This window comes from Artemia sp. Qi Xiang Cuo, chromosome 13, assembly GCF_049724085.1.
Source record: "Artemia sp. Qi Xiang Cuo chromosome 13, ASM4972408v1, whole genome shotgun sequence".
Lineage (NCBI taxonomy): Eukaryota > Metazoa > Arthropoda > Branchiopoda > Anostraca > Artemiidae > Artemia > Artemia sp. Qi Xiang Cuo.
In genome coordinates, this window is record NC_142806.1 from 36,679,327 (window position 1) to 36,690,637 (window position 11,311).

Consider the following 11,311-nt stretch of genomic DNA (forward strand, 5'->3'; position numbering starts at 1 on the left):
AGGAAGGGACAGGCCGCCTCATATTTGGAATAGTTTTGTTCGTTTTAACTTCTAATGCTACTCTTTATTTTCTGTTGAACAAACTTGTTTTTTTTTATTATAATTTCTGATCGATTTTCAAATCATGCTGGGAAATCCACCGTCCCTCTTCGTCAAAAAATTTTCTATCGAAAATTCCTCCTGCTGAAAACTTCCCCCTGAAAATTCTCCTTGCTTTCATTTGATTTTTTATTTAATTTCTGATCGTTTTCCATGTCATACCGGCATTCCCCCCCCTTCTCTGGAGAATTTCCCCTTGGGAATCCCCCCTCCCCAGGAAGTCCCCCCTCTCCTGAAAAATACTGTATGCAAAAAGGGGGCATTTTGCATAACTTACATCTCTTTCTCCAGGAGCTTTGGGGGGGGGGGTCGTGTCATCCCCAGAGGCATAATAATTGAATTTTTCACTGGGGAAAAAGGGGCTTGGGGAGAGCCATTGGCCCTCCAATGTTATTTGTCACCCAAAACAGAGTTTAGAACTTTTTCTGTTCAAATGAGCTCTCTCCCAATCTTCTAGAACCATTGGTTCGATACAGTGACCGCTGGACAAAAAAAAAAAAATAACACGCATTCATTATCTTTCTTCGGGGAAAAAAAATGCAAAATTCCACATGTTTATAGAGGGGAGCCAAGAACCTCTACTACAGGGTCCTCTTATGTGCTAAATCTAATGATGTGATTTTCCTTGAGATGGCTTAACTTTTGGGTGGTTTCTCCCCTCCCCCCCCCCCTATTTGAAAATCAGGGAATTTCTCTAAGGCCCGAAGCTTTTGATAGGTAAATTTATAACTATTGAATGTCATATATTTAGAATCAGCGTAAAAAGCCAATGCTTTTGATGTATTAATTGTTATGAAAATTCTTTTTAATTGTTTTTGGTTATTATTGGTCCGAATCGCTCCTTACTTACTTTTCGTTGCCACTAACCGTTTGATTTTTTTTTTTTTTTTTTTTTTTTTTTTTTTTTATTGTCTCAATAATCCACGATTGCGCAGATCGCTCTTTTTCGTTTAACTGCTCGCAATTAACAGAAGTTTAACTCCTCGCAAATTTTATCATAAATTGGTTGAAGTACGGACAAACTGATCGTAATAGGTTAACAGGGTAAAGATCGTTGGAATCTTGTAACAAAAATCCAAATTATCACCTGAAAGATCTCAAATGTTAAACTGGAAATTCCATCCCCCACACACGTACACATATATACACAAAAAAAAAATTTTGGGGGGGCTGAAACTATCATCACCAGCTTGGCAAAATTTACGGCAAACTCATCCAAACGAGTACTGGATGGTTTATACAGCATACTAATTAAACCACTTTCTATTTCGGATTTCAAAAAAAATTCTCACTGTCTTACTTTCTATCCGCAAAAAAATCCTTTACCACACACTTCTTATTCTTACACGTCGAGAATTTCAGGTCTCCTCCGGTTCTTTTTTAAATCGGTTACTTACCTCATCAGATTCTTGAAAAGAATAAGCAAACACAGATAGGTCGTCACTCAAAAAAGTGTCACAAATATCCATGATGTCTAACAAAAGAATTTGCGAATTTGCTGCAGAACATCTGAATATACTAAGGTTAGCTGGCCTCCTATGTCTTCATAACTTGTAACATCAATATTTGAGAATTCTTGCACATTGGCCGTGCATTAATAGCATCACAACCAATTTGAACCTCCACATGACCATCATTATGGAGTGTATTACCCTTAAAACGCCAGTGAAGAAAGATCATCCGACAAAAAAGAATAATGCAAAGAAATGTTTATATGCAAAAATAAAGAATAAACGATATTTAATAAAAGACTAAGGGTGTCAGCAACTGATTGTGGCATTACATTTAAAATGAAGTGAAAATATAATAAGGGGCATGCAAAACGTCTTATACAATTATAGGCAGCGCAATAGCGCTGCCTAAGTAAAGAACGATGTTGGCACAATGTATTTTTTTTGTTTCCATATCCGAGCACTTCGTATGGAAGGAGTTGTCGTAGAAACTTCAAAAAGGGCTCATTCGATTGGAAATCGGAGTGACTAGTGCCCTTTTTAATAGTCGAAAGTGATTGTAGGGCATTTAGCCCCCCACGCCCATCATTCCCCCAAACACATCCAATCAAAATTTGTAATACCCATTTTGTTCAGCGTAGTTGATTTCCAGATAGAAAATATGTTTTTGATAAGGACACTCCCCCACAATCCTCGAGGCAAGGGTTTTAAGTTATGCCCTGAGGGCATATAAGAACGATTTTGGCACAATGTATTATTTATTGTTTTTTTCCTTTAGAGCAGGGCGCTTCGTATTGAAGAAGTTGTCGTAGAAACTTCGAAAAGGGCTCATTCTATTGAATATTGGGGTGGTTTGTGCCCTTTTAAATACTTGAAAGTGATTGAAAGGCAACTAGAACCCCTTCCACGCCCACCATTTCCCGAAACACATCCAATCAAAATTTTGAAATATCCTTTTTGTTCAGCGTAGTTGATTTCCAGATAGAAATTATGTTTTTGAGAAGGACACAGCCCTTCAGGGCAAGGGTTTTAAGTTATGCCCTGGGGGCATATAAGAGTTTTACAGAAGGCGTTGTCATAGAAACTTCAAAAAAGGCTCATTCGATTGGACATTCAAAGGGCTAGTGCCCTTTTTAATAGTTGAAAGTGATTGAAGGGCAACTAGCCCCCCCCCCACGCCCCTCATTCCCCCAAACACATCCAATCAAAATTTTTAGATTGCCATTTAGTTCAGCATAGTTGATTTCCAGATAGAAAATATGTTTTTGAGGAGGACACTCCCCCACAACCCTCGGGGCAAAGGTTTTAAGTTATGCCCTGAGGGCATATAAGAAAGGTGTTGGCACAATGTATTAGTTATTATTTTTTTCCTTTGGAGCAAGGCACTTCGTATCGAAGAAGTTGTCGTAGAAACTTCGAAAAGCGCTCATTCAATTGGAAATTGGAGTGGCTTGTGCTTTTTTTAATAGTCGAAAGTGATTGGAAGGGGACTAAAATCCCTTCCACGCCCACAATTTTTTGAAACACATCCAATCAAAATTTGATATAACCAATTTGTTCAGCGTAGTTGATTTCCAGATAAAAATTATGTTTTTGAGGAAGACACTCCTACAACCTTCAGGGCAAGGGTTGTAAGTTATGCCTTTGGGGCATATAAGGTTTTTTTGAAGGTGTTGTCGTAGAAACTTAAAAAAAGGCTCATTCGATTGGAAATTCAAAGGGCTAGTCCCCTTTTTAATAGTCGAAAGTGATTGGAGGGCAACTACCCCCCTCCCCCCCACGCCCATCATTCCCCCAAACACATCCTATCAAGATTTTGAGATACCCATTATGTTCAGCGTAATTGATTTCCAAATAGAAAATATGTTTTTGAGGAGGACACCCCCCACAACCCTCGGGGCAAGGGTTTAAGTTATGCCCTGGGGGGATATAAGAACGATGTTGGCACAATGTAATATTTATTATTATTTTTTTCTTTAGAGCAGGGCACTTCGTATCGAAGAAGTCGTAGAAACTTCGAAAAGGGCTCATTCGATTGGAAATTGGAGTGGCTTGTGCCCTTTTTAACAGTCAAAAGTGATTGGAAGACAACTAAAACCCCTTCCACGCCCACCATTTTCTAAAACACATCCAAGCAAAATTTTGAGATAGCCATTTTGTTCAGCGTAGTTGATATCCAGATAGAAATTATGTTTTTGAGGAGGACACTCCCTCATACCCCTCAGGGCAAGGGTTGTAAGTTATGCCCTAGGGGCATATAAGGTTTTTATAGAAGGCGTTGTCGTAGAAACTTCAAAAAAGGCTCATTCGATTGGAAATTCAAAGGGCTAGTGCCCTTTTTAATAGTTGAAAGTGACTGGAGGGCAACTAACCCCCTTCTCACGCCCACCATTTCCCCAGACACATCCAATCAAAGTTTTGATATAACAATTTTATTCAACGTAGTTTTAAATTCTTAAATTAGGTCTTTGAGGATGACAACCACCTCACAGGCCTCAGGGCAAGGGTTTTAAGTTATGCCCTGGGGGCATAAAAGGTATTTATAGAACGAGTTGTCGTAGAAATTTCAAAAAGGGTTCATTCGATTAGAGATTGAAATGGCTAGTGCCCTTTTTAATAGTCGACAGTAATTGGAAGGCAACTAACACCCCTTTCACGCCCACCATTTCCCGAAACACATCCAATCAAAATTTTGAGATAGCCATTTTGTTCAGCGCAGATAATTTCCTGATAGAAATTATGTTTTTGACGAGGACACTTCCCCAAATCCCTCAGGGCAAGGGTTGTAAGTTATGTCCTGGGGGCATATAAGGTTTTTATTGGAAGTGTTGTCGTAGAAACTTCAAAAGGGCTCATTTGATTGGAAATTGAAAGGGCTAGTGCCTTTTTTAATAGTAGAAAGTGATTGGAGGGCATCTAGCCCCCCACGCCCATCATTCCCCCAAACACATCCTATCAAAATTTGAGATAGCCATTTTTTTCAGCGTAGTTGATTTCCAGATAGAAAATATGTTTTTGATAAGGACACTCCCCCACAATCCTCGAGGCAAGGGTTTTAAGTTATGCCCTGAGGGCATATAAGAACGATTTTGGCACAATGTATTATTTATTGTTTTTTTCCTTTAGAGCAGGGCGCTTCGTATCGAAGAAGTTGTCGTAGAAACTTCGAAAAGGGCTCAGTCAATTGGAAATTGGAGTGGCTTGTGCCCTTTTTAATAGTTGAAAGTGATTGGAATGCAACTAACACCCCTTCCACGCCTACTATTTCCCGAAACACATCCAATTAAAATTTTATGCCCTGGCGTTTTTTTGACGAGGACACTTCCCCACATCCCTCAGGGCAAGGGTTGTAAGTTATGCCCTGGTGGCATATAAGGTTTTTATTGAAAGTGTTGTCGTAGAAACTTCAAAAGGGCTCATTTGAATGGAAATTGAAAGGGCTAGTGCCTTTTCAATAGTTGAAATATTTTTTTAATAGTTGAAAGTGATTGGAGAGCGACTAACGCCCCTCTCACGTCCACCATTTTCCCAGACACATCCAATCAAAATTTTGAGATTGCCATTTTGTTTAACTTAGTAGAAAGTTCTGGAAATTAGGTCTTAGAGGATGACAACCACCCTCACAGCTCTTAGGGTAAGGGTTGTAATTTATGCCATTGGGGCATATAAGGTGTTATAATATAAGGTGGCATATAAGGGTCGAAAGTGTTGTCTTTGAAACTTAAAAAGGGCTCACTCGATTGGAAATCGAAAGGCCTAGTGCCCTTTTTAATGGTCGAAATTGATTGGAAGGCTTGACATTTTTATATTAAAGATCGATGTGGGTATAAAGTATTATTTTTTTTGTTGTTGTTGTTGTTTAGACCAGGGCACTTAGTATTTAAGGATTTGCCGTTGGAACTTCCGAAAGGGCTCATTCGATTGAAAATAGTAAGGGCTGATTCCCTTTTTAATAGTCGAGAGTGATTGGAGGGAAACTAATCCGCCTCCCACGCCCACCCTCCCATTTGACTTTATATTTAAAAACTAAATGTTGCCTTAAGATTAAATCTAAATGCACTGTGTTAATACTAATTCCCAATAAGGCATCTCAGCAGTATCCCAAGAACGACTGAGGGTATTATGTTCGAACTTTCGGGGCTACTTCTGCTCTTAAAATTTAACCAAATCAAAATAGCCTAAGTATATCGCAGCTATCAAAGAAAGTAAACAGATTTTTTTGCGAATGGTATCAAGTTTTCCATTTCAGGTCAACTCGAGGAGGTATGAAACTAAACTAAACACTGCTATCTGTGTCCTGATTTTTAAAAGGGGGTATGTTGTTAAAAATTGCTGAAAACTTTTCTCCAGAATACAAATAGCAGGCCAAACTATAAATTCTTAAAAAAACGAAAAGATTTAAATTATTATTTTCTTTTTCCCTAAAAAGACTATGTCAATATAAAACAAACAGAAACTAATTAAAAAATTTGTTTCCACAAAATAAGTTTTTCAAAGAAAAGTAAAGAACTCCATTAAACAAAAAATGAGCAAAAATAAAATCAAATAATCTACCAAGCGTGAAACTACCACAAATCAGCATCGATAAATAAATGAAACCCAAAACGAACAGAAATTACAATAAATAACTAAGTCAAACTCAAAACGAGCAGAAATTAACATAAGTTTTGGCTCAAAACCCCTATGCCTTCCCAAGGCCAGAACATAATTTGCACTTTACTGAAAAAAATACGAATGAGTGTGCATTCTCAGTTTAACATACATATACTGATCTTTAGTAATCAAAATGTTAATATTATTTGATTTATTAAAGTTATAAAAGTAAAAACATTTATATTTTTTTCAGTAAAGTGTAAATTATGTTCTGGTCTTGTGAAGACATAGAGGTTTTGAGCCCAACTTATGTTAATTTCTGCTCGTTTTGAGTTTGACTCGGTTATTTATTGTAATTTCTGTTCGTTTTGGGTTTCATTTATTTATCGATGCTGATTTGTGGTAGTTTCACACTTGGTATATTATTTGATTTTATTTTTGCTCATTTTTTGTTTAATGGAGTTCTTTACTTTCCTTTGAAAAACTTATTTTGTGGAAAAAGTTTGTTTAATTAATATAATAAAACGTCTCCTGAATATTCCGTCTTCACATCTGGGAGCCTTTATCAAGAGGGAAAATGGGAAAAGCTTGGATTAAACAGTTCACACACTAGAAAAATAACAAAAACCTTATAAATATTATTTCCAGCATTGAAAAGAGTTAAAGAGAGATGAGCTTTTTCATCTGTAGGAGTTCAGATTCACCAAAAATAGATAAAGTCATGAGAAAAACACAAGTACTATAAAAAAAAGAAGAGAAATCCGACAATGATGATTTAAACAGAACACGGAACAAGATAAAAAAAACCTCCTGAATAATAGTCTGTAGGCCCATAATGTATTTTCTGATGTGAATTGACTATAAAAAATATGTTCATACGAGACTCTGGCATGTTGTTGGATTAAACAATTATAAGTAGGGTTTAATCTGTAATCTCCCTCTTCTGTAGGCAATGTATACTAATCCCCTTATAAATATTATTTTGATTTCTATGATGTCTCAAACTTTGTAACAGTCTAACGCAGCAATGATCTTACTGCCCATTATGGTCCGGAAGATCAAATAAATGCTCTACAGAAGCAAAGTTTTCACTTTTCGTTCTATGCTTTAGGGAAGAGTTATTTTCTTTTTTATGTTGTTTTAGCCTATTTTCAAAATTCGTTCTTACAACATATAATTTTGTCTCTAGGTAGTTCATCAAGTGGTTTTGTCAATTGATTCCTACATATATACTACTTAAGAGTACAGAAATGCCTGGATGTCGCTCTAGAGACAGTAGCCTGGCAAAGGGGAAATATTGCGTGTATAACCCTAGAGACTTGTAACTGCTCTTTTGAAGCAAGAATATCAATTTTCGAGAATTGTCCTTTCAGCTTCCAATTATACTTTTATTTTTTTCAGCTTACAGTTCGACCCAGCACCCAGAAGAGGCGAGCCTCACGTTACTCGTAGAACACCGGACTACTTCCTATAAAGTCAAGTTTCACTTGAAAAACAGTAATAATTCGACAAAAGTGAAAAAAAAAATCTTGGTACAGTAATGTGTATCTTTTTAAATGTCAAATCAGTTATAAGGAAATATAGGCCATGCCTAAGTTGTCGCTAGAACAGTGTTTTTTTTCTTTTCTTTTATGCGTTTTATCGTCTAATGTAATACTGAAAATAACCATACGCTAAAAGCAAGCTTTGTTTTTTAAGAGCCTCATCTGTTAGGGGAAAATGAAGTTTTTGCAAAATATTTTTTTCGTTCCTCTTGAAAGACGGCAGAAACTGCAAGATATGGGATAATAATCGAAAACAGCAGATAAATGATAACAGTTATCTCTTCTAACTACCGCTAGTTGGATCGACTGATACATAGATTCTGGCGATTTCAAATAAATGTCTGGTCCTTTGACAAAATTTCCTGTACAAGTTTTTTGCCTCCTTTTTTCTGCTATTAAAATCCCATTCTTCTTTGGTTGAGCAACTGCTAAAACTAATGTAGTAATACAAGCTTAATTCTAGTACATTATGAGTTCTTTGGTTAAAATTTTGCGTTTTAATTTTTTACTGAGAAGCCCGCGGTGCAGTTTTAGGATTTGTTTTAACAACAGTGAATTTATTTTCTCTTTAATTGTTGAGTATCCAATTTTTGTTGTTTTAGTTCCTTCATTTTAATTTTAGGCATAATTCTACTCGGATATTATGATGAAATCTTTTTTACAAATTAGGATGTAAACTTATTCCAAATTTCAATCTCACACTGCTCAGAGATTATATGCAATAAGATGATGAAGTGATAAAAAAAAAAAAAACGCCCTCCAGTGTCGCTTTTCTTTTCCAACTGATCTAGTTAAAACTCTGCGCTACTACTGAAAAAAAGAAGAATAAAAATGAAAATTTTAAGAAACAATGTTGTAATTTGTTTTTCGTAAAAAACATAGTATTACTATAATTTCTGATCAAATTTTGCAACCCAAGCACATGTGATGTCATTTACAAGAGTCCGGCTACAGAAATCGGGCAGCAAGTGTGGTCGCGCTCAAAATGAAAGAAAAAACTTTCTGTGCAATAAATTCAGTTTTTGAAGTCATTGTCCCATAAAATACAAGGAAAATCACCATGTCAATTTCGACACTGAATGTATGTGTATATTTTTAATGTCAGTCTTTTGTTTTCTGCTACATTAAGATATTGTTGCAGGCATCTTATTACATATAATCTTTTACTTCTATTTTAGTGTTTTCTTTTGTTTTTTTTTGTTTTTGTCACCACATCCAATTAATTATTTTTTTTTGAGAAACTGTTTTTATAGTTTAATTTTTTCTCTGAGGATGAGGCTATCAAAAATATACAAACTAAGTTTATAACAGAAATTATTTTATAGGTACTAGGTCTTATTTTAATGTTTAAAAACAGGAATAGGTCTTGCGTCACGATGATTTGGTGCTTGCGTTGACATAGTTTAACTGAGCTGCCAGAACTAGCATCTGTTTTGAACAAAAAAGAAGAAAAATACCGGGAACTATCTTTATTTCTGAGAAGATATCCTGCTACTTATGCCTAAAATTCATTTTTGGCTACTAGGAATGAGAAGCTTTCAAAACTTTTGGACTTTGATTCCTCATATTAAAAAGAGTTAGAGGGAGATGAGCTTTTTTATCTGTTGCAGTTGAGATTCAGCAAAAAAACAAAAACTATCATATCCTATCTTTTTATGACAACTGGAACTATGAAAAGTCTAAGATTGATAACTGTCACCTCTTCTAGAAGAGATGACTGAGCCTGCCTGATATAGGAGAACAGTGCCCCTTTTGTGAGCCTCTTTTAGAGAAGAGATAAGTGTCACTGTTAGATTACCTAACAACTGTTTCTACTAGTACTACTAACATCTAACATCACACTGCAGCACCAAACTGTCTGTTGCCAACACAGATGCACATGCTGTCTCTTAACCCCAGTCAATTATAAACCTCATTAATTAACCCCTCCTATGATGCTCCAATTTCCGTTAAATCCTTTATATCAACCTCGTTTCATCCCACCTGAATGCGACTTACTTTTCGTTTGGTTTCAGATGAATGCTGAAACAGCAGATTCTTTGGCAATCTATTTCTTCCTCTATAAAACATGGCCTGGCTGTTCCCGCGTCATAACTTTCTTATATTTAACTGAACTCTTCCAAACCCTTAGTTAAAATTAATCTAATACAAAAACCTCTCTGTTCCTACCCTAAATTTCCTAACAAATATTCCTTTCAATTTGCTTGAACAACAATTGTATTCTCCATTGATTTAGAAGCTGTTTTTTTCTTGTCTTTTCTTAGAAATACGAAACAGTTAATGTATTCAATCCAAACTTCAACATGCAGAAAGTTTACACAAAACCAGACCACTTTTGCCAGTAGGCTAAGTCATCTTTTGGATTAAGGTCTACGGGTTCTGGGGGCTTATTGAAGCTAATTTGTAATAAGTATGTCCAGATTGTTTATCATTAGGTCCATACTATCAGTAAAAGAAAAACGTGTATGCTTGTCTTTATTTTTTGTATTATTATTATTATTAACTATAAGTGATGGGACAATGCCAAAATTTTGTCGATCCGTATGCTGACTTCGATACACACAGTGTGTTTCGATATTAGTTACAAGACTTTATGTGGTCACATTACACAATCTAGTTCAGTGTGAGACATGTTTCGGTTGTAAGAGTTAAGTATTACACATTTACTGTTTCTAAAACTTTGGCTCAAAAATTTACAATACAAATAGGAGGTAATCTCGTTTCAGGAAATTAAAGTCCATTATCATTAATGGTATAGGTGGGAAGACCGCCAAAATGGATCGTAACTCCTACAGGGATGTATCTTCGTAATTTTTAACAGCAACAACTAAATCAAGCATGGAGATTTCCACGTTGGTAAGATAAAATGGTTGTGACAAAAGCGACATCTACCACATGGTTAATATGGGTGTAAAGCTAATTTGTGATTCAAATGAATGTTATATTTAGATTCAGGAGGCAATTATGGGTATATATTAGCACATTAGGGGGCTGGGGGTACATACTCTGTAAATGTATAGATTATAAGAAATTCATGAATTTCTTAGAAAAACGATAAACAAGGAAAGAAGTGAAGGTAAAGGTTCTCCTCTTGCAAAATGTGTTAACTATGATTATTGTGGAGTAAGAATTGTTATTCTTGACATGTTTCCTTATGTCCAGCTGGGCTCCTAGGCTTCTAATACTGGTTGGCTGATTTAAAGATTTTTATATATATACACTGTGAAATTAGCCATCTGGTGGTATCCCCTGACAAAAGTTTTCGATTGTTGGAGCTAAAGTTCGCCAATTATAAGATAAAATTGCGGACACCTTAGCTGTATTTTTAGACAGTATATGATTTCTTACATCCATCTTGCTTCATGGTAGATTCCTAGATGAATATTGACTGTATCGGATTGGCAGTACCATAAAGAAACAAAATGTTCAGTGAAGTAATTTCTTTGTAAAGTCAGAAGATTATTCCTCAGATAGTTAAAAGTTCTTCCTTGAATTCATTTCAGGCAAATCTTTGGTTTTACGACAAACTTTGAGACGGATTAGTTTGTAAGTTGTCTTGATACATTTTCAAATACTTTGGAACTAAGCGGTGCTAAGTCGACTGTCGCTTAAGCGACAACTTCG

At 35.8% G+C, this 11,311-nt stretch overlaps 1 protein-coding gene across 1 annotated transcript in view; it reads left to right on the forward strand.

Moving 5' to 3' along the window:
* Positions 1 to 8,484, forward strand: part of mts (protein phosphatase 2 catalytic subunit mts) — a 43,026-nt gene extending 34,542 nt beyond the window's left edge. The window contains exon 6 of the mRNA XM_089099463.1: positions 7,545 to 8,484. Within this exon, the coding sequence (XP_088955589.1) occupies positions 7,545 to 7,617 (73 nt within the window). The 3' untranslated portion in view covers positions 7,618 to 8,484. The remainder of the gene's footprint in view (positions 1 to 7,544) is intronic.
* The last annotated feature ends 2,827 nt before the right edge of the window (positions 8,485 to 11,311 follow it).